This window comes from Ascidiella aspersa, chromosome 6 (genome assembly GCF_963924565.1).
Source record: "Ascidiella aspersa chromosome 6, kaAscAspe10.2, whole genome shotgun sequence".
NCBI lineage: Eukaryota > Metazoa > Chordata > Ascidiacea > Phlebobranchia > Ascidiidae > Ascidiella > Ascidiella aspersa.
This window is the reverse complement of record NC_139452.1, coordinates 3,749,684-3,774,482: the sequence shown is the minus strand read 5'-3', so window position 1 is coordinate 3,774,482 and position 24,799 is coordinate 3,749,684. Positions and strand designations below refer to the sequence as shown.

General features: G+C 35.9%; 2 protein-coding genes across 2 annotated transcripts; one reads left to right on the top strand and one right to left on the bottom strand.

Annotated features, from left to right (window-relative positions):
- Positions 1-320: 320 nt before the first annotated feature.
- On the bottom strand, positions 321-7,848 carry LOC146139214 (uncharacterized). Its single transcript, XM_083392283.1, has 8 exons — positions 7,711-7,848; positions 6,734-6,850; positions 6,248-6,413; positions 5,661-5,777; positions 4,854-5,070; positions 2,639-2,862; positions 1,899-2,066; positions 321-688 (listed from the first exon to the last, which is right to left on the bottom strand). Exons 1-8 carry the CDS (start codon positions 7,801-7,803, stop codon positions 471-473), a joined length of 1,320 nt encoding a protein of 439 aa, XP_083248409.1. The 5' UTR covers positions 7,804-7,848; the 3' UTR covers positions 321-470.
- An 11,977-nt stretch (positions 7,849-19,825) lies between these two features.
- On the top strand, positions 19,826-24,573 carry LOC146139213 (NACHT, LRR and PYD domains-containing protein 12-like). Its single transcript, XM_083391749.1, has 4 exons — positions 19,826-19,898; positions 20,836-22,619; positions 23,559-23,720; positions 24,403-24,573. The coding sequence occupies exons 1-4, from the start codon at positions 19,826-19,828 to the stop codon at positions 24,571-24,573; spliced, it is 2,190 nt and encodes a 729-aa protein (XP_083247875.1).
- Positions 24,574-24,799: the final 226 nt, after the last annotated feature.

The window sequence follows — 24,799 nt, the reverse complement described above, 5'->3', positions numbered from 1 at the left end:
TTCCGAGCGAAAATTACAGAAGCACAGAATTGAAGAATTTAGGCAACAGGCACTTAAAACACGTTAAAAGGGCTTAAACATTTGCTTTTCACAATTGCAGAACGGCTTCGGCCGTTTTTTGATAATCCTTAATTTGATTGTAAACGCAAACGTGAAATGGAAATTCTGGCGTACGGCTTATTTTGGACGCATTTGAGGCTTAAACATTCACACGTAGAGGCAAAACGTTATCGCTAATCATTTTCTTATCGTATCGTTGCTCGCGTTTTTTTTTTTTTTTTGCATTTTGCATTTTTTTTTTCTTTGTTTGTTTTCCAAATATCGTACGAGCGTTCATTGTCATTCACTCTGAAGAAGGCGACCTTGCATAGGTTGCCGAAATAGTGGTAAAGAATTAAAATTACCAGAGAGGAGTTGTTTTTTTGATTAATATTACTATTCTTTGTAGCAACAGTTTATATATTCACTCATTACAATTGCAAAACGGCTTCTGCCAGTTTTTGATAATCCTCAATTTCGTTGTACACGTGAACGGAAATTCTGACGTACAGCTTATTCTGGACGCATTTGATCGGTACCTCTACCTTGCTCTCATGGTACAAACGATTCTGGATGAGCTCGGCGTCGGCGTACGAAACTTCCTTGCCAAAATAAAATCTCTCCGGAAGCGCGACGCAGCACATGGATGCTAAATAAGGTTAAAAATGGAATCTTGGTTAAACAGATTATGCAGGACATAATTCTTAAATTAGGTAAAGAATAATGATCTCGACTAAACAGGTGGGTAAAGTTTATCGACATTTTTTGCACATTGACGCTGACTGAGTATTGTAAAAATAATAACACAAAACCTACCAACGTATCACTGATTCATAGCGGGAAAGCTTTTGTGCAAACTTAAATAAAAAACGCAGGCGAACTGATCTCGAAGGAATCGACAAAAACTCTGGCCTTTTTTCGAAATTAAAGCTTAAACAAAAGGATATATCAATGTGTATATGAATGTTTGTTTTAGTTTAGGGAACTGTATAAGGCAGGGGTGGCCAACCAATCATATACCAAAAGCCGCATTTGTTACTTGATTAACCACAAAGAGCCACACTTTACACACATGAAACGTAAAGAATACAACTCCTTTTCTTATTCACTCCCACAAAGCGAGCGCACGAAGCGGGAAAAAAGTGCATTTGTTTCGTTAAATAGACAAAATTTTGATTTAAAAGCAGATTCTCGATATAGTGTTATTTATCAATACTATTTGGGTATAGTTTTTGCGTATAAAAAGTGTTACCAAAGTACTATAGCCTTAAGGCAAACAGTCCGAGCCGGACCGGTAATAATCCATAAAAATCGAAACATTCTAAAAATCATAAGTGCAACATAAACGTAAGAGCCGCACATAACTGGGTGAAGAGCCGCATGCGGCTCGCGAGCCGCGTGTTGGGCACCCCTGGTATAAGGATACACATTTGTAAGCGGCTAAACCTGTTCGCATTGTAAAGAGCATGAATATTGAATATATTGGAACGTGGTTATATTTATTCGATTTAACGAAATTCAAAAGAACCCCCTAAAATGTCTGAATGTTTCGGTTATAAAAACCTAATGACGACACTACTAAACTTTTAGGCAATTTTTTTTAAAAATATCTAGGTTATTAAAAAAAATTCTTTAGCGTTAAAGCATAGTCATTAGATTCAATTGTTAAATTACTATTATTCAGGAAACTGACATTTGAAAGAAAAACGCCCTTGGTTACCCAAAACAAATGGCTGAAATACCGACAATAATTCGCCATTAGCCGTGCACCCTATTATCGGAAGAGTTCCGATACTACCACTTGACATCGGGTATCGGGTCCGATCCGATATTATCGGACATCCCTGGAGTCTGCTTACCGTGCATTTGTGGAGGGGCCATGGTGAAGGAAGCCCAGGCACCAGTGAGCAGTTCAATGGCTTCCATAAGCACTACGTTCATTCTTGCCCTCATGATGTCGGCACCGATAGATTGCCAGAAGTTTAGAGCGCATTGTAGTGCAAGGTAGGGAGAAAAATCACGCAAACCTAAGACAAAAGATAAGGTGTGTTGAGTTTTTTTTTCATTTTTTCTGGGCGACTTGGTGAATTCTACGAGCCCTATTTCATCTTCAGATATTTAGGATATCATTTTTTGGTATTGGTGACCACCGCAACTCTTTTATTTGAGTATGAAAAAATAACCATAGCTGTAGTAGTTATATTTTACAAAACCGTTCGATCCCTTAAAATACCTTTAGAAAAACACTTAACACATACAAAAACAAATTTCAAAATGACTTGACAGGAACTTTTAAAAAAGATTTGTTATGCTTGTTATGCGTTCAGTTTTTAATATTTATGCGAAATATTGTTTTAAATGCAATAAATTTACTAGTTTAATAGTTCAACATTTTTTATGTCATTCACGTGAAATTAACTTAACTTGGTATTAAACCAGGGCTTGACTTAGGTTTGCAAATGACTTGACTGGGACTTGACTTTGAAATGACTTGACCGGGACTTGACTTCGACTTGAATTATTTTACAAACAAATTGACACAGACTATACTTGGACTTAAGTTATTTTCCGAAGACCTGGCTAGAACACTGTCTCTCACCATTGAAAGTGTGCTCCGAGTGAAAGCCGCTTTCATGTCCGTGAGACACATTCATGGATCTCACGGAAGACTGCAGTTTGGACTTCACGTACATCACGGCGGCGCCCTTCGGACAAAGGAACCACTTGTGCGCGTTTGTGACGTAATAGTCGGCGTCGATGTCGTGCAAATCGAGGGGCACCTGACCCAAAGCGTGAGCGCCGTCGATGCAAACCGGGACGTTTCTGTTTGAAAAGTAAAAAATGTAAATTTTGACGCAATATACCAGGGGTGGATAACACGTCAATCGTCAGGGCGATAACTAAAATTTAGTTTGAGTTAAATTTAGAATAGAGTTTTAGTATTTGAGCAATCATAATGTTATTCGCGATATTCTTTAAATTAAAAAAGTCAATTGAGTAGGAAATGTTAACAAGGTTTAATTATCCGTGGAAATAATTCTTTTTAACATTGGAAATAAGTTGAATGTTTGAACATAGAACCAAAACTATTTTTAACGCTATATGTTTACCATAAATAACCACTTAAAATCTTTAATAAGTGGAAATAAATTTATTTACAGTAGAAGGGCCACAAAAAAGAAAAAATATATATCAGGTTTTTTTAAGGTTTGGTTTGGGTGACCGCTAACGAGTTTTAGGAGACCGCAAGTGTTTCATTTAAATACCAAAAAGTTGCAAGTCCAAAATTTGGGAAACCGCTGGAGAAATTTGAATTTTGTCTTTTCATAACAGCAATAATTTTCAGTTTTTTAAACAACATTCATTTTTTTTATAATACTTTATAAATGGATGTCCGATAGTTGGCGTTTTATTCCGATGCCGATACCCGATATTCTGGACAAAAAGTATCGCCATGCGACCCTACCAAATGACGTCATACTATGCTCAAGTAACTAAATAAATTACATTCTAACTGTCAAATATTTTTTTGGGGGATAATAGGCCAAAATTTGCTCAAGCGTTATAAAGCTTAGTTACCTCCTGTTTTAACCTAGTATTTTTTTAAGTTAGCTTTCAGGGTGGAATTGTTGGGTTGGATCGCTAATCGTCGCTAAAATATCTATAATTTTTAGGAACCGATACTGGTGCCAAGTGGTAGTATTGCCATTTATGTGATACTAGGGCAGTGCCGTCTCGACCCTAAATGGGGTCGCTGTTCGATTTGGTTTGGTCGCTGACTGCTGTAATTCACATGTTTATACTAATTGAGATAAAATAAAATGTATAGTTATTAAAATTCGAAATTCTTTATTCTAAATGCTTACATGAAGCTATTTTTTATTTCGTTACAAGAAAAAACAATTGGGTCGCCAAACCTTAGTCGTCATACTTACTGTAATATTTGGGCCGCCGCGAAAAAAGGTTGAGAAACACTGTACTAGGGTGTTGCCAAACTGATACTGAACTAATTTGTACACAACTGCCGTGTTTTGCGATCTTTTCTACATATTTTACCTTGAAAGTTAAATGGCCGAGTTAATTATGCTTTAACGAACCAAAACATATACATTTTGTCTAAACCAGTGGGTATCAAAAGGTATTACAAGGCACGACTGTATACGGTATCCCAATGAACGAAAATGTATATTAACCATTTTGCAATTAAAGATTTTAGAGGTACTGTTATTGCTTTCTGCACTTGAATTTCACAAAACCGACTGCTTTTGTTTCATTTTGTTAGGTTCATCCTGTGTCAATTTTATCAATATTAAAAATATTCTTGTACAGCCTTTTTGAAACAGGGTTTTGTCTACCTTTGTCAATATATAATTATGTTAAATTTGGCATTGAAAATTATTCAAGTTTCTTTAACATAGTGTTTCTCAACCTTTTTTTCGGGGTGACCCATTTACTTACATACAACAGGGAAGCTTTGGCGAACTACTTTTTGTAAGCAAACACAAGAAATAAACATGGACAAGTTCAAATTTAATTAGTATGATATGTGTTTGCATTTCTTCGTAATTCTTCGGAATTTTTTTTTTTTAAATCTGTTCAGAACCAATTTCAATAAATCTTACCATGTGAACCACAGTCGATGACCCAACTAAATTAAATGGTGATCCAATTTCAGATCGTAACCTATGGGTTGAGAATCATTGCTTTATCAAAATTTAACTTTACAAAGTGTGTAGCTTTGCAATTTTTGGATACCAATAGAAACTATGCCATCATTTGATAAAATAACAGCTTTAAAATATTGTCACACAAACCTTTCGTGGCATATCTGGACCAATTCTTTTATGGGCATCACAAATGGCATGTTGCTGGCGATATGGTCGAACAGCGCAATGCTGGTTCCTGGCTTGAGTGTATTTTTCACCAAGTTAATAATAGCTTCTTTGGATTCAAGCGGGAACTGTAAATTTTCCACTTGTGTTTGGGCCCCGGTTCTCTGACATACCACATTAAGTGATTTTTTGACAGCACCTTGAAAAAATCACACAACCTTAGGTGAAAGATTTAATTTGCCTTTATTAGTTTTACAATATATACAGGGGCGTATCCAGAAAATCAAAAAGGGTAGAGTTCCGAATTTTCAACTTAGGGAATTCCCCTATTTTCCGCCTAACGTTAATGAATAATGACGTCATAAAAAATAATCAAACACAACCAATTAATAATATTACTACAAAAAATGGGGGGGTCTGGACAGAAAAGTGGGGTCCGGACACCCAACCCCCCTGGATACGCCACTGAATATATATATATAATAAATATTGACTATAAATGAGCAATACTGAGTATTTTATTGCAATACCAATATCACATATTTTGGACAAAAAGTACCACAATCTGATTTAAGTAAAAAGTGCAAAACATAAGTGTAAAGCACGACTTAATTCGATAACAGATAGCCACTGATAATATTCTTGCAATTTATCTGCCGTGTGAGTGGCAACAGGCAAAAACGTACAAATTAATGTAAATAATATTAGTTTTTTTAACTATATATATCTATATGAAACATAGCAAAGAAGCACAAAGCCATAAGAGGCAAATGATAAGTCATTTCTTACCGTAAATAGTATTTAGGTGGTAAATAACGCTTTTGTTGCTTAGTTGTAGACTGTTCAGAATACAGTTTGTACCGGTCGTTGCATTTTGGACAAACACAAAATCACTTGGCTTGCATCCTTAAAAGTAGACACCAAATAATAAATAGAAAAAAAACTTGAAAAAAAAACTTTGTGTACAGGCTGTTATATTTATTCTATGTCTAATTCCAACCTTTAGCCATTATACTGCAAAATCAAACATTAAATTTTGAATAAATATTTAAAAAGTCACTATTCTAATACAGCACTTCTACAGGTCATAAAAAAACTTACAAAACATGACAAATCTTATTTAATAACGTTACAAGCTTTTAAAAACCAAGTTGTATCAGAAAAAGACAGTTATATCAATTTGAATCAAAACAAGGGATGTGCTTTAACAAAATAATATGTGAAATTTGAATAACATTATCACATTTAAAATAAATATACATGAACAGATTCGAACCTTGTGGAAAAGAATATACCTAAAATGTATGTCTAAACAAAATAAAACAATTTTCAAGCATTAGAAAAAAATAAAACAACTTTTCAAAGCATTCTCTCACCTATAAACTGTGCAAGTCTGACGTGTGAGCGAACAATTTGTGGAAAGAGTTCTCGGTCGATGAATCTGACCGGCTGCGTTTCCACATAAGTTTGAACTTGTTGAGCAGTTTCAAGGGCGTCTTTTAATGCAGCTCCAAAAGCTCCGTGGTTCAAAAATGTGTATTCCTGTTTACAAAAATTAAATAAAGTTAGCAAAATATATTTTAGTTAGAATTATAATACAATTTTTATAAATATTAATTTCACATTTTACATATTTTATAAGTTAGACAGTTTACCAAAAATGTAATAGTAGTATTTATTTTATATTAAATTCAGTCAACAAAGTTATTTCCCACTGCAATTGTTAATCTAATATACTATAACCCATTTAAATTTTAAACTTTCTAAAAACACTTTTTCAAAGTAACTCAGTTTACAAAAAAAGGAGTAAGTTTATTTTATAATAAACATTATAAAAAGGAGGTTTTAAGTATTTGACATACATCTGTTAAAAGAAAATGTTTTTTCTTGATGGCCTTTCCAAATTTCGGTGGTGAATTACGATACATTTCAAATGTTTTCAAATCAACAAGAAAATCGGGAGGCACATAGTCGCCGGACTAAAAGTAACACAAAGAAAAATTAGATTCTTAGTTTCAAAAAAATTAAACGGAATAATAAAATGTTAATCAAAACATACATATATACAGTGTTTTTTTTAAGGTGTTTTGGGGGACCGCAAATTTCTCCAGCGGTTTCCCAAATTTTGGTCTTGTAACTTTTTGGTATTTAAATGAAACACTTGCGGTCTCTTAAAACTCGTTAGCGGTCACCCAATCCAAACCTTAAAAAAAAACTGATATGTATATTAAATGCAGACTTGAAAAGTTCAATTGCTGAGCTAGGCAGCAAAAAAATTATTTATTGGCACATCTAAATGTTACATCGTTGTAAAACGTTTTGGACTGTCAAGGGGAGAACTGCAGCCTACTTGGTGCGGCATCTCGGTAAGCACAATGCTGGTTTACTTTATGCGGGTTGGAGATTGATTTATTTGCCTGAAATTATTCTAACGTTAAAATATCAAAATATTAATAGGAATGTGTTTAATTTAGCTTTTCCTTTTAATTGATCTTACAGTTTAAATAAAAGTTAGTAGTTTGTGTATTGCTGTAACCAAAATTGGATAAAATCAAAGTTCAAGCACAGTTAGGTAAATATTTTTTATACTAATCAAAGCCAGCAGTTTATAAGTTTTTAAGCGAAATATATTTCGCCCTAAAATAAGGCATCATCAGTCTCTAGAAATAAACAAAACAAAAGTCATTGTCCTAATTAAGAAATAAAATGAAATGCAATTTATAAATGAAACATAAAGCATGAATTTATCTATTTTTTTAGATAGAATAAATATTTATACTTTTAAAATCTACAAAAAAAACAAAGCCTAAACTATACTATATAAGTAAGAAAGCCGAACCTCAGCCTGTTTTAGTTGTTCATCAATGTTCGAAGAATGAAAGGATCCAAATGATCGTCCAACAACAGATTTGCCATCGTTATTTGATGTCATAATTAACCACACTTATAAATTTGCAATTCTAATTTGATGGTAGCTATAAATATATTCTAGTCATAAAACCAAGAATTTACAAAATGCACAACTTTTCTAAAGTTGGTCGTTTCATGAAATCACCCTGTTTGGAAATTCATGTCTCATGTGAATATTTAAACTGGGATAAGTTTCTTTAGAAATTTAAAAGAAACAGTGTTCTGTTAAAACTGCAAATCAAACATAGCTGCCTTTCATAAATCAACGTACACAGTCATTAAAACAAAAATACCTTTATCTTTCATTTTTTTAAACTTAACTCTCTCCTATAACATGGCATTTCATGTAAAAACGATTATTATAAAAATAACCCTTAAAATACTAAAAAAAAACACCCTAAATCTCAAAAAACACCCTAAATCTAATCGTTTTAAACTAGCACAAGTAGTCTATTTTATTCAAAAGAAACTTGGGCACAGTGAAAAAATGAAAAAAAAAACAGATATAAAACAGTGATAAGTTACCGGAAGTTATACAGGAAATTTTGTTCAGGATTCTTGCATTTGCTTTAGTGACTAGAAAACATTTTTTACCAAAAATATTTATAATTCTTTTTACAAATATTATTATTCGGACATAATAATGTACAATTGTTTTCTAGCTTCCCTATTTTCTACACAAAACCAGCAGACACACTCTTAATAATGAGCCATCTTTGAAAATCTGTCTTTTAAATTCAATATTCACTTAGAAATCTGTAATTATTCGTTGGCTCGTTGATTTGGCTATAACATGATAAAATATAATTCCTAAAAAGCAATTATTGGAAAATCACTAGGTGTTTTTTTTGCAGTGTTATTTACAAATGTTTTAAAATGTTGCTGCATAACTATTCTATGTTCATAGTCATTCCGGTTTTCGAAAGGGGATTTCCCCCAAAAGTACCCGATTCAGAAAATTTTATGGAAAAAAACTGTTGTGGCGTAAAATTACTGTAATGCTGAATCTAGTTACACTAACCTGTTTCGTTAATAAGTGAATATATGAGAGGGGTGTTTATGGTGATGTCTTGATCTTTCGCTTTGATAGTTGTAACTTCTAATGGTGAAGGTAATTCAAGGCCCTGTTCACAAACAAATAATTCTGAAAAGCATTTTTTACTTTGGAGTTTTAGTAGAAGCATTTCTACTATGACCTGAAGAAGCACGGTTGTGCAAAGCTTTGTCAAGGTAATTATAAGCTTGATATTGCTTTATTACTTTTAACCTGACAAAATTGTAACCTAATCATGAATTTACAACTGATGAATTAATTATGTGAAATTTAGTTACTTAACACTATGTAACTTTTTTGGACTCAATTCAAAATTGTAAGACAGCTCATTTTGCCGTTTAAACAATTTATAATAGTAGGCCTATGTAAAACACGGCCCCAATCCAAATTGCTGGCATTAAGTTATGGCTAAAAAAGTTAATCTGAAAATGTTTAAAAAATTTTAGATGGTAGGCTACTTAGCTTCTAATTCCCAAGATATTTCGCAAGGAACTTAAAGCAGGTTTGCCAATTCTTCGGTTTATTACGACGTACCTCAATGCCAGGAGTTTCAGCGATGCTTGCTTTGTAGAGATGTTTTTCGAACATTGGAGACTTGTCATCGCCATCGTAAACTGTGATGCTGAGTGTCGCGGTTGCGTTAAGTCTCGGCGATGCTTCTAAATTCTAAATCGAAAATCGTCGATTACACGAAATTTATCGGTTTCTTAAATTCCTAGGACGATAATACTAAATGGGGGGGGGGGGGGCAACTTTTGTGACACAGTCTAAAAAAATTAAGGAGGTGGCAAAGCGTTGTTTTAATAATCTCTTTTCAATTCACGTAACCCTAAGGGTTCCGTAGACCGCAGTTTAAAAACCCCTGACATTTCGGCTCTTCTACCCATATGTATGAAGAGGCGTGGCATCGCATTTGTACGCATCTGTAGGCACTTTTAGGTATAAATTTACAACAATGCGACTTAATTGACAGTTTTTGTCCTTATTTTATGTTAAATAATGACTTTCAAAATTAGCATTAATTAAAATACAATAATGATCCTCTCGACAAAACAACTCAACAAAATGTCAAATTCGTTCTGTGAAACAGCTCAGTTAATTATCCGGTCCGCCATCACCAGACCTTACAGTTATCCGGCCGTTTATGAAAACAGTTTGGTAAAGCCCAGGCGCGGATCTAGGAATTTTGTTCGATGCCATTTTTTCAAAGATGACGTCACAAGTTATATCTAAAAGTGACGGCCTTAAAGGCAACCTTATGGACACTACAGAGATTGTTTTGGTTTATGTTGTAGATTGGACAGGTGTTACCTTTAATACAAAAGCTACAACGATGTAATAGATTTGAGTAAAGCGCAAGACACCTTTGCATCGTTTAAGTTGCCCAATTTAATTTTCGATGTTACAAAACGACGTAGGGCGCCTTTGGGCTAAAAAAAATGTTTCAAAATAAGGTAAGACATTGCAACATATTAGATTCGCAAAAAAGTTGAATATTATAATTAGATAAAACGGGCAATAAATACAGTTTGGGGGAAGGGGACAGGGTCACGTGGACCGCCTTTGGATCCGCCCCTTCTGACCCCTGGGTTAGCCCCTCTTAAGGCCACGGTCTGCCGTGCTGTGAATGACACGCATAATTTCACTTACTTCGGCCACAAACGTCAGCAGGTAGTTCTGATTTTCGCCGTTTTCGAAATCCAGCTTCTTCTTGACGAAAACTGAGCGAGGCGACCCGTGACTGGCGATCCCGAAATACTCACTCTCCTGAAAAGAAACAAAATAAGCAATTAAATATAACTTAACAAAGCACAACCTCGCTAAATTATGGGTTCCCAAACGGTGGTAGTAGTTTTAAGTTAATTTATTATTTTTTGATAAACCTAAGTATTGCGGAACCTAAACCTAACCTAATATTCTTTTTGCAATTTAAACTTCTGCTTTTACCTACAAATAAAACTATAGTGCAATATTCCAATCTTGATTGTAGGCTCCCTGATTATTACTCTAGAAATAATAAAGCGAGCGTTATTGGACCCCAAACAAGCTTAACGGTATTTTATGATACTCTGAGCCAGATATATGTTTGGCTTTCAATACTGTCAAGAACACAACACAATTTTTTTATTCAACTGATAAAATAAGGTTTAGGGCGAAGTTGGATAAATTTACCTTTAAAAATAGAAATAATTGCCATAGATCGCAAACATGGCTAGAATTCATGTATTATTTATTATCGGATACCGCCCTAGTATCGAACGGATACCGATACTACCACTTGGCTCCGATCCGATATTATCGGACATACCTACAAGAGATCGGCCGATAATAGTTTCTCATACCGATACTCGATTTTGTAACGCTTTTGCCGACCGATACCCGATACCCTAAACCGATTTTTTTTAACTAGAAATAAAATCCAAATAACATTTTAGTGTATTCACCTATATTGATGAAATGTTATTTTGCATGTTAACTTGACAAGACGCCGAACAAAAAAAATTGCCAAAAAATATGGGAAATTTGTTTAATTTTTTAAAAAAAACTTCATCATATTTTCAAAATCTGAAGATATTATCGAGAACCGATATATCGGCCTATAGTTAATTTCTACTCACCACCGCAAGTCTTAAGCTCACGACAGCGTTCTCATTGACATCTGCGTCGTCGGTTTCAATGCTGAAGATGGTTTCGTTGATCGACGTGAGTTCGCTTATTTCTACAGACGCCGGAAGGTTGACAAGTATTGGAGGGTTGTCGTTCACGTCAGAAACTTGGATCAGCAAGGCAAGCTCCACCTGTGATTAATACAGTGTTTTTGAGTGTACACCGAAAGCCATTGCAAACTCACCGAATCTGTTGATCAGTGATGCAAATGGTTTTCCGTGTACTAATGATACGCAAGTCGTAATGGTGAGTCTAAAAACAGCTTCAGAAGGGCTAGATCTCAGTTGTTAACACACATGTGTGTGTGCATCTTTCATTAATTTTGAGTGAATAAATTCTCATCGCAACTTTTTACCATGTTTTCTTTACAATAGAGCAGGCTGAGTTATTTGAAAAAATACACTAAAGCCATTATATTCGATAAAATCCTAATTTTGTCAATCGTCAAATCGTCATTTTGTGTATATGTTATCGCCTTTATCTACGCTCGTATTTTTACACTGATGATGGCATTAGGTATTGCCGAAAGTCTGTAAACAACGAAATGTCTATTTTATCGATATCAATGCTTTTATGTTTATTAAAATTAAAAAAAACGTGTATTGTGTTCCAAAGGCTGGATTACGTGTAATTTTTTTTCAAATGTCAGATTTTTTCAGATTCCTATCAATTATAAACATGCGTTTGAAAACGCTTGGGACATTAAAATATATAAATTTGCAAATATCTTTTATAAGATTGAAAATGTTTTTTTTTAATGTCCCAAGCGTTTACAAACGCATGTATATAATTGATAGGAATCTGAAAAAATCTGACATTTGAAAAAAAATTAATCTTCGACTTAGGTGCAATTTGTCTGTTTGCTCTTAATTGATAACTATTTCTTATGTGATGTCCAAAATATTAAAATTACAAAGTAGACGGTTTAAAAAACAGGAAAGGAAAATTAAAAGCTAGTTAAAATACACGAAGTAGAAGCACTCTGCTTTGATTTCTACTTTGACCTGATGAAGCACGATTGTGCGAAAGCTTGTCAAGATTTAAATGCAATTTGTCTTTATACAGTGCCACCTGATTACCTCACATATTGATACATTCTGAAGAAGGCAGTTGTGTGGCCTACTTGAAAACTGGAGGCGTTGTACAAAACACCTATTTTATATAGTGTCACCTGATTCCCATTTAGAATTAGACAAATACAGCTATTTACAAAGTTTTAAAAACATAATTTAGACAGAAACAAGGGGAAATAAGATGCCTCACCTTTTGACCGTCTTCTTCTTCGCAAGTCATCACCATTTCTTTAACGTTGTCATCGTGGTTTGTCTAACCGCAAAATATATTTGTTTAACTCGCACGAAAGTTAAAAGTTAAAATAACAACTAAATGCGTCAAATTTTGATGGGTGGTTTGTACTACAGCAGGGGTAGCCAACCCGTCAATCGCCACATTTCACCTGGTCGATCGCGTCGAATATGTGTTACGTCATTACTCATTACAGTAGCTGTCGCACACAAGCGGAATATTAAAATTTGGAATGCAATTAACGCTCAAAATGTTTAATAATGGTTGTGAATTTTTTAACGAACCAGTCGATCGAGAGTCCCTAAAAACTATTTCAGTCGATCGAAATCAAACATAAGTTGGCTACACCTGTTTTACACTATTGTCTTGTTATAGAGTTATACTCACATCGTGATCGAAGACTTTATTTTGCACAATTTCGACGAGACTTCCAGAGTAATTAACCGCAAAGTCTCCATTCGTTCCATCCTCCCAAACTAGATTCAGTCTTTGTGCGTCAGTGCTTGAACCACCGATAAGACTTAGGTCGTATGCCTTGATAACGCTACCTGGAAACCAAATCATTTGCTTTGCCTATCGAACTATTAAATGCATCTTCTTTTATCACAGTACAACTAATACAGAAGAAAACCCTAAATTTTGATTTCTTGCATTTTTTGGTAGTTTCGACACCTCTTGAAAAAGAACCTTATGTATTTAAACTATACTATCGAACTATTTAATGCATTCTGCTATAACAGTAGAACTTAGTTTTATAGTTTCAAAAGAACCCTATGTAGTTAAAGTCTTTAGTCTGCGTTGGCTTTCGGTGTACTATTGATACGTAAGCCGTAATCGTTGGTCAAAAAGCGACTTCAGAACGTATAGATCACAGTTGTTAAATACACATGTGTGTGACTGTGTGTGTATCTTTTCATGTACTTAAAAGATTTCTTCATAATATTGAGATGTTATTGTTAGCGTGTTAAATCATTTCGACCATATTGAAAAACAAGGTTTATGTAAAAGTCTAAAACGTACTTTACATTGAGAGAAGTAAATATTGGTATCCTTCACACATTTTGTGAACAATGTATAGTTTAATAGGGTGATTTTTTCCATAGCGTAGGCTTCACTGTAATTTTGGTGCTGTGACAATGTACTCCGGTCAAACTCATTTAGAAGAGCAAAATATATAAAATGCCCTAATTTTTAGGACATTTATTGGGTGCCCAAAAACCTAAAATTTTGCGAATCTTTAATACCTGGCCGGTTGCTTTCGGGGGCGTTCAAATGCATTTCACTTCCAAATCGTTTGATGAATCTTATGCAGAGCGATTCTACATGAAACCAAAACACAGTTTTAATGGATTTTTAAGTACAAAAACGTCATATGACTTACAAAAACGTCATTTGATTACAAAAATCTAAAAAAAAACATAAAAACGTATATTCGGCTAAATATATATCCTACAATTGTTTCAAAACTTACCGCCGTTTGGGCTTGCTGTACTTGCCTTACATGAAAATGAGCAAAACAGCACAACTACTAGTTTCACGTACAAGTTCATTACTATTGGAATGTCAGTAATAACTACCATGACACGTTGCTGGATTGAATATATTATGGAATTATTGGTAATAAAAGCATTTCGATCATACTGAATATTTACAGCTGCTATGGTTCAGTTAAACTTCCATACTACGCTTAAACTGTTATTTGTTCGGATAATGTTTAATAATATGTGATTCCATCAGATATATAATTTACTCAGACAATGATAACATACAATCGTATACATACAGTAAACAATAAAACGAAAAAAACTCTTAATCTAATTCTAAAATAATCAGAGGCGAATGTAAGCAAATACAAAATAACACAAAAACCTGTAAAAATTAGATAAGCAAACAATAGTTTGACAAAAATAAGCTACAACCAACAGCTCACATATTCATCAATTAACCTAAAAAATCGATAAATTCAGCCATTAAGCCTTCATACCAAATTCCACTTCAAAAATCTCACAACACATAAACTGCCTAAACTTAGCCTACGCAACACTGATTTGCGCTCATTGTGTGTCATCAATGTAACAATGGCACTTGGGAGAGAAACGAGATTTGAATTGACTCGGCTGGGAATAATTCAGTCGTATGTTAGTTAAGCACTCAAAAAGCATCTCATCTGCTACTCAACAAACCGTCGAAGGGCGTTTTGAATTAAAAATGCCTCGCTACTGGCTGTTCGTTAAATGCGGGCGAAATTTTTGGGTTTTCCTGGCTTTTAAATAATACTAGAGGTGCGACAATGTACATGTGTTGTTAAGCCTTATAAGCGAGACTGCCCTTAAGTCGCTGTTTTTAAATGAATTAACTTGACTTAAGTCATTTATTTAGATTTAGATGTTTATTTATTTATATTTAGATGGTCCTTTTTCATGCAATTCACCTTGCGACCTTTAGTTATTTTACAAACGTCTTAAATTCGACTTAAGTTATTCCAAGTAGCTTGTTTATAACATTGTGAAGTGCAATGATGAACCTCCAATCGCATCGTTTGACCTAGTTGGCTTAAAAAAAAAACATTTACGCGTATTTTTTTGTTAAAACAACTTTTAGAATTTGATTTTTCTCCTAAGGTTGTGTGAGAAATATATCTAGGTATTTTCTGTGTTTTAAGATTCGGCCATTCACAAATTAAATTCGTGTCTGCAAATTTTTTACTACGACTGTCAGCCTATATTCACCAATATTAAGCAATAACAACATTAAGCTTTAGCAATTTTTATCTTGACTTCATGAACCTATTAAACTTGTAACGTATCATGAAGTTGGCGGTATAGCGATTGTTTTCATACAAACTTTGTACCAATTAAAAGCTTATTGCTTATAAAGCAATTTGCGATGTAACTTTCAAATCTAAAAGATCCAAAAGACGTGACACAAAGCTATGTTTTAATGTTCGCTAGGTGGTGCCACAGACACGTACGCGCAATCCCCAAGTTTTTGGTTTACTGGGCGTTGGCGTTAAGTCTGCTCGAAGCGGCTCCTACAACAAGCCTTCCTTAGCTTTTTCATTCCTGGTGAGTTTCTCCTTACAAAAACCAAAAGACTGATACACAATTGCTTCGCAAGTCGGTTGAAAACACTCCCTGCTCAGTCTTAACAAAGCTCAACATACAACAAAGTGCAGAGTAGCAACAAAATCAGGCAGGTATATGAGTAAGTGTCAAATTAATACAAACAAAAACCTAGCGCAGATGTACGATAAGATTGCGAGACATATTTAGCCGTTAAAATCATTCTCTTGTTTGCTTTGAAATTTATTTTACGTCTTACTACCTTCATGGAAGATTATAATTTGAAACATGTTTTTAAAGTAAAGTGTGTTTTATAAGAACTAGTTTAGGTAGGTTACAAAGTATTTAAGACATTCTTTTATTTTGGTGAATTAAACTTTGAAGAAAATCCACAAAGTTGTCAAACGAGACTTTTAAGTTTTCCTGTTTAAATATAATAAAGTCGAACAACTTCAAGGCTACTTAATCGTTTTTTTGCCAGTTTTTTATCGTTTTCATAGTAGGCCTACAGTGGTTTTCAACCGGGTGCCAATTTTAACGCTTAATGTGCTAAAATTATTTTTAGATGCTTTTCGAATTAGAATTTTGCTCTATTGAAAAGCATTTTGATACAACCCTTTGTGTGCTATTAAAGTACAATTAATCAAATTGTAGTTTTTTATCTTGCTTGAAGTGATTTGTTTTGCTCTAGTTTCATTTATTGTGACATCACAGTGGAACATCTAATGAGAATCGTGGTAGGGGTGCAGCAACGTAATAAATATTTCTGGGAGGTGCCGTAAACCATAAAAGGTGCAGAACCACTGCCTAAGCATAATTGTGATTGATTGTAAATGGCTAGGGCCAGTAAGCTATGTAAGAAAGTAAGTTGACTATCAAACGTTATACCATTTATCGAAACTTGCCCCTTTTCGGTTTAGGCAAGTAAGCTGATTTTTTCTCTGCATTTGATAGTTAAAATAGGCCGAAAATACAGTTTAGGGGCCATAAGCACGACACCCCCACCTCCCCGAATAGTGGCGTTATTTTTCTTTCTCATGTATCATCATAAACCTTTATATTTTGATTGACAAATCTTATGTGGTTTATTGTGTTTATATTTCGAATGACATATTTAGGGCACCAAAGTGCTTTGGGCCTTTAAAAGTCATGATCAGGCCTGGAAGTCTGTAAATTTGTTTAAAAAAAACTTACTTACCTTGGATGTGGCTGATTGCTTAAAGATGGGTTCTATCGTAAGCCGTACAGTTGCTTTCGTCATTGCATTTGTTCGAGCATATTTCCTTCCAAGAATCCGCCAACCCGATGATGACGCTGGACCGGAAAATGTTGCAAGGGAAACTGGAGTACGCGGCGAAAATGTAAGTTTTTATTACTGTTGTATTTATGGTTGCCCTGCAAAAGCAGCAGTCACCCAAAGTTTTATGCGTTTTTACTTTGTCCATTTTTACTAATGCGTTTTTGGCAATAATTTTGGACTAGGGTGGAAATACACACTAATACCTATAAAACAGCAATATCTAAAGCGGAATTGACTATAATACCATACTATCAAGACAAACGACTTTATAAAACTGAACACACGGTAATAACTACGACGGAATAAGACATATTCGTCAGGAAAAGACATATAACTACAAGTCCTATAAAGCAATCAAAATTAAATCTAAATTGCCTAAATGACATTCTAAAATGGCCTAAGTGGAACAGGGAAAAAGTATCAGACGGTTGGGCGACGTACTTTCGTTTGGCGGTTTCTGTTTTTGCACAGCATCTTTGTCCTTGTTTGGGGTTAGTGGTAAGGGGTGGGGTTAGAATCAGAGTTAGGATTGGAAATATTGGTGGAGTTGGTGATGAAGTTAAAGGTGGGGTTTTGAAGTGGGTTAAACTTTTTTAGATGATTGGTTCTTAGCCGCCAGCTTTTAAAGGGTTAAGAGCTAATGAGTTTTATCTAATTCTGGACGGGTTTGGGTGTTAGTCTTCATTCCGAACATTATTTTTTTTTTCTATTTTGGTCGTATTCCGAACTGCGCTTTATTCTAACAAGGGTATTATTCTAATTTGATTCTTACTGGTGAAGTCCCATAAGCATAAGATATAGCTTGCTAAGTGGTTAAAGGTAATGCTAATTCACATTGAGCAAGCCTAAACGCTCTTTAGTCTGGTGCCTCAATTCTCTAGTCTAAGGCATCCATGAAAAACAGGGAAAACGTGTTACGAAATACACAGTCAAATATGTAGTTTCAAAAATGTATGGTTTCAATGGCAGTCGTTTGTCTCATAAGCCAAAAGTCGCGTGATTGACAAAATACGATACCTATTCGCCAAGCATCATCCGCTACGGCCAGTTTGTAATAAGAACTGTGGTTGGAGAGAGTAAAAAGAAATTCCTAAACTCGCGTGATATTCAATCCGAATTTAACTTTGGTGCCAACAGACGTCTGTAAACTCCCATTCTTTGGACAAAGGGCGCCATTTTTTTTTAAGGACAAAGCATTCCGCTTTTAAAATCTTTTGTTCGTTTATTTCTTACTTTAGAACGATTTTTGCTCTGACACAATTTGTTGCACTATAGAGATGACTGAAATACATTCAAACCTATACTACACCTCTGCCTCAAAGATTATTGAACTTTTAGCTTGACACAGTCCGTTTAGCCAGGCCACTTTTATATCAAAAATTAACAAAATGTTCTGTTGTTCTTCCTCTATAGTCTATATGGAGCGGTATCTCTTCAATATGTCTCGATATTAATTTTAAAATGTATTTAGTTAATAAACCGTAACACATAAGCAGCTTCAATAGCTTGCTTATTAAATGTTGTTTCATATTTTTAGGTTACGTTTCATTCTGGTGACGTCATTCAGAATTTCTTGGACTTCAGAGGTCACGAAACTGACGTCGGGATACTGAGTAAGAAAATAAACGCTAAACCTAACTTCTCTTTTTGCATACAGTTCAAGTTTGAATTATAATACCATACTCTTGTGTTGTTCAGACGTAAAATAAAAAGCGTTTTATCGATGTTTGCTCAACTTTTGCTCATACACGAGGTTGAAACTTACACATTTGGTGTCCTTTTCTGTTGTAGGCATTTTTATTGGTAGCATGTTCTATTTCCCTATGGCGGTACGTTTTCTTGTAAATCGTTTTTAAAAATCCATGCCCTAAATCAGAGTGTTTTAATTTAAAAGAAATGTCAGTATTGTTGATTTGGCGGTTTTACTGCGACATAAAGTAGGTTAGTGTGTGTATTTATGCTTTCCCTGGAACAAACCCGAGGTTGTCTGTTTCACCAGGCATCATAAACCTGTATTGCAGGGGTGTCATACTGGCGGCCTTTAGGGCCATTTTGTGCGGCCCACGAGACCATGTTGAAACAATTTTGTGGTTTTTTGCCAAGTGTTCAATTTGCACGTTCTGTATAATGCTGTCTTAAACCACGGTAGTGAAGTCGGTTTAAAATAATCCATGTTAACCAGGGTCTGACTTTCGAGTCGCGAGTTCGACTCCGGCAAAATCTTGAGTTTTTCGTCGATTTCCAAAGTCCGGCTCCTACTCTACAGTCTGCATTTAACCCATTTGCGTAACTAAAAAATTGTGAATATTTAGCAATCCAATCTTAGGGGTCATATAATTCATCCACTCACAATATGGTTGGAAATTATTCCACTATATGCTATTCTACTTGTAAGATTGGCAGTTTGCGGACTGATCAGTTTCGTAATTTCGTACTGCGCATGCGCGCGTCGGACTCGACACTCGGGTAGCCTTGAATGTTCTTTCGCAAGAACCGAGCCCCTGGTCCGACTCAAACAAAACAAACCGACTCCGTCGAGTCCCGGGCCCGGAGTCATACTTCTTAACCCTGTCCGAAATCACGCCGTGACGTCATTTGGCGTAAAATATCGCTGTGTTGCGATGAAAAATGGCGTTTGTGGCGTATATATGTCAGAATGTTGGCAAAAAATGCTTTGGCGGAATCTTTGGCAGCCACAAATTATGGAATGCAGTCGGGATATGATCGAGGTATGTAAGGGAAAGTAATTTACTCTCTTCGGGTCCCCAGGTCTGCGTACAGCGCCGCACACACACCCGCGTTAAAAGGGTAACTGCAAGAACACTGGTCTGCTTTGTGTTACGTTGTCAGTGCCTAGTACATTCCAACTACTTCCTTATTTCGGGAACTCCCAAGAGGAAGCGAAAACGTAGTAAGTCAGCGCCTAGGGAGCGTTTCAAACCGCAAGGTAGACTGTATTGCCAACTAGCAACCAACCAACCGTAGAAGCTCGTGCTTAGTAGGTCTTGGCACATTTTGATAAAATCGTTTTAGCCCAAAGGCGTCATGCTTCCCATCGTACCCTCAAAAAATAAAAGTTTGGATATCTTAAACGATATAAAGACGTTTTGCGCTATGCTCGAGTCTATTTACATTGCAGCCTTTGCTTAAAGGTAACACCACTTCAATCGACAACTATAACAAAATAAACGAACTGTGTGGTGTTTATAAAGTTTTTTTTATGTCTATATACCTTTATAACGTCGCATTTTGACGTAACTCTGTGAGGCCACGATATGACGTAACATTGCGACGCTGCGTTATGATGTAACTTTGTGACGTCATCTCTGAAAAGAGTAAGGACAAACATAGGTGGGTTTTGCCAGACCGTTAACTGAACTTAACCGTTAAGTGGGTTTCCCACAACAGTAAACGTGGGTTAACACTAGGCGCGTTTTGCTTCTGGCGTCACGGTCTGGTGTCAAACGTTGTCTAGTTCAAATAAAACGCGTGGGCAGCATTAACAGCGAATTTCCTCGCTCCTAAGCCATTGAAGTTAAAAGCTTTTTTAACTGTCTTTGCCGAAGCCGTTTCCGCGCCTAAGGCCTACGTTTTTTGCTAACGAACAATGCGTATAGTGAATAGTGTGAACCAATCTTTATGTTAATTTCGACATACACTGTTTAGATGAGAAACTAAGACGACTGCTACGGACAAGAAACATGGCTCTGATCGGTGATCACGAATTTCGTCCAGTTCCAATCGACCTTATTAGAGAAAAAGGTGATACCCAAGAAGAATTCGGTAGAAGCGGGATGATCCAAGGTTGGATCCTGGATGCTGCAGCAGTTTTTCTTTCCGTCCAAGAAATATTTTTTACAGCGAAAAGAGAGGCAGAAAAAGAAGCACAAAGACGCACGATCAACGAGATTGCAAGACAGCGTTACGTGGCTACACATGGAAACATTGTTGGTGTGGTAGGTATTGCAGGCATCGGTAAAACCACTTTGGGACACCAGCATTTAGAATTGGTCACCCAGGAATATGAAAACGTTCTAGATGGGTATGTGTTTCACATTTCACTTCGCGATTTCGACTACAAAGATAACATAAACGTCCTGCAGTTTCTACTGATGTCATCAATTCCCAACTGGAAACATGATTTAATCACTGACAAGGCACTCTTGGAAAATATAGCGGCATCCAAAAATGTTCACATAATTATGGACGCACTGGATGAAGCAAAAATGGACGATCTTTCCTTAAATGCCCCAGCCATGAATCTTTATGACACCGCAACTCCAGAAAGGATCTTTAAGAACCTTTCTTCCGGCCACATCCTTCCAAATGCTCACAAGATGGTCATTTCACGACCAAAGGCCTTTGACAAACTCGCAAACAAATCAAAACCAGTGTTCGTGGTAAAAGCATTAGGATTGGGTGAAGAATCCCAACAGCTCCTTACAAAGAGGATGTGCTCAAACCAAGCTGAATTTAATGAAATAAATCGCCAGCTCTCTCTAAACCCAGTTATCAAGGCCCTATGTTTCGTTCCAGTCTTTCTCAAGCTCTTTACTCCTTATGCATTAAAATTTCAGGACAAAGTTTACTCTCTGGTGGATATATTTGTTTCCTTTCTGGAGGACTGTTTCGAATTACAGCTTTTCCACCCACATCCTTCTGAGCTTTTTAAGCTATTCGAACTTGCTCTAACCGGAACTTCAAACCAAAAGTACGTGTTTGACGAAAACGACTTGTCTGTGCACAGCATTCAAACTGGACTAATCGATTCGTTTCTAAACCTGCAGATTATGGTGAATGAGTCAAAAGTTAAAATCTTAGATGGCCGCAAGAAGTACTTCTTTTCGCATCTCAACTGGCAGGAGTTTTTCACCGCTCTCTGTCTGATGTATCGCTACAATCTCGTAAACTCCGAAAAAGATGTGAAGATTCGTATGACGGACGACCGCTGGGAAGTGGTCATGAGATTCTTGTTTGGTTTAACAAATCCAAAAGTGCACGAGAAAATAGTTGGAATCTTTCCATCTCTGGCTGGTCAACGTTCCCATTACCAATCCCAAGTGTCAGCATTGCAGGAGATCTTTGCAATTGTAGCGCGCGAATACAGCAGTTCAGTACAGGACTGCCCAATTCCAAATAGCAATCTAACTGATTACAACTCCCGACACGTGTGGACAGCCTTCCTCAAGCAACCGAGTGACACCACTCTACTGAAATTGTGCAGCTTTGCCTTTGAATCCAAAGATCCTAAGATCACGAAGACGATGGTGGACGCCATTCCTGATAAGATCGTTTTGAGGAGCACTGTTCTTCCCAGTGACGTCATATACCTGTGTCACATTCTCCGAAAAACGTCGAAGCGAGTTTCGCTCATCATCGGATTTTACCGTCGTACCGTGACCTTCGTTGGACAGAGCCTAAAGATGTTTTTGAAAAAGTCGAAAGGAAAGGTAACCGCTTGTCCAATAAAGTAAACACTAACGCAGTTTGAAGCATAATGGTTGGAGGTTAGAGTAAGACGTAGCAAGAATAGCAAAGCCGATATATAAGTAGGTTTCATTTTGAACGTTTGAAATAAATCATCCCTTTTGAAAATGAATAAAGAGTGATTCGAAACGTTTAAATTTATACCGGTACCTATACTTCTGTATGGGCTTAGATATTCCTACTACGTTTAACAAATTAAAAAAATACTGGTGATTACAATAAGGTACACAAACTCTACATTTCTCTTTCGGCAAAATGATTACAGGTATTTTATTTCAACATCGAAAATCATTAACATATTTGTTTCCTTCAAATCACATACACCGAAAGCCATCGCCAACTCACATAATATGTCGAGCAATGATACAAACAGGGCAGGCTAGAAAAATAAGTAGCCTGCAGTGAGGTTCGAACTCCCGACCTCCGTCGCTCTACCAACTGAGCTACACAGGCTCAGAGAGAAACTAGTCTAGAAACACGGCCGTCATCGTTGGTTAAAAAGCAGCTTCAAAAGGGCAAGATAACAGTTGTTGAACACATGTGTGTGTGCAGAGTTTCATTGCAAAATCATATATGTAGCCTTTGTAACAGCAAAATAATCTAGCAAAGCTAGCAATTCAGGTCAGACACATTAACCAGATCTTAAAAGATATATATATATTTCGCCAACTAAGGCATCGTCGGTATATCTTATTCAAATAGAATTATATTCTTAGTTGGCGAAATATATATATATATCTTTTAAGATCTGGTTAATGTGTCTGACCTGAATTGCTAGCTTTGCTAGATTATTTTGCTGTTACTGATCAGGAATTAAGGTCGACATTTATCTTGCAAGTGATTTCTATTTTTCACATATTCAGTGCAACATTGTAGCCTTTGTATCTTTAAACTTTTTGCAGATAAGCAAATTCCACATCAGCAACGTTAACATCGATGAGGAGGATATTAAAAACCTGGCTAGTCACATTCCACAGATGGAAGAGCTCGGTTTCACTTCATGCAACCTCACAAGCAACATGATCAAAACCATCACAGATGCTCTCATGAAAAGGACATGGCCGGTTAGTGATTTCTAAACCTCGTAGCTGCGGTTATTGTGCGGCGGTATAAGGTGCATTCTTTTAGGCTGCCTTTTCTAGCGAAGCATATAAAATTAAATGTTCAGGAGATATGGACAACCTCGATATTTTGAAAGTGTATTACCGGTACTGTTTTTTGTCCAATCCATTTGTTTAACTATACCACACCGTTGTAAATTATTTTAAACGACACTACGCATGACTACACTGATAGTTGTTTTAATGTAACCTCTGCAGGGAAGGTGCCATACTCCCCTTAAAAATATATTTTTTTACCTTTAACTACCTAAATGCCATTGAACTGAGTTAGGCCTATTCTTTTAGTGCGCCCAATGTGTCAAGTTTTCTTTTACGGTTACTTTTTTGCCGATTGAAACCCAACAAACGCTCTTTTGTCGCGCTTGTGTGCGTCAACACTGCTTGAGTTATCAAAAAGTATGAGCCTTATAAACCAAAATGCTGGATCTGCCTCTGTACGATTGAAAATCATGAGTTCTTGCTTACACAAATGAGGGCCGCAAAATCTGTCTTTGAAGTACGTTAAACATATTGAAGTTTACTAGCCAGTGATTATTATAGGCTTCGCCTAAATCATACATAAATGATATGGTGACCACAAAACGAGTTTGTATGTCTATAAATTACTGAATGATTCATATTCCAGATTAGTTACTTTGAACTGAGTGAAAACCGGGTCGACAACGAGGCCATACTTCACATCTCTCGATGCATGGAAAAGATCGAAAGACTGCAGTTCCAGGAAAACCAAGCCACCAGTGAGGGAATGCAACAGCTGACCAACAGCATCTCAACCCGCCAAGAGCCGGTACTGTAAAACTAAAACTACAAAGCAGCGCATTTTGCTAATACATGCTGAAAGTTTCTAAAACAAGAATAGGTAAGTAAGAATATCAAAGCCCATGCAGAAGTAGGCTAGGTATCATTTTGAACGTTTTAAATAACTCTTTATTCATTTTTTTTTAATTTATTTTTCAAGACGTTGAAAATGAATAAAGAGTTATACGAAACGTTCAAAATGCTACTTAGTTCTGTATAGGCTT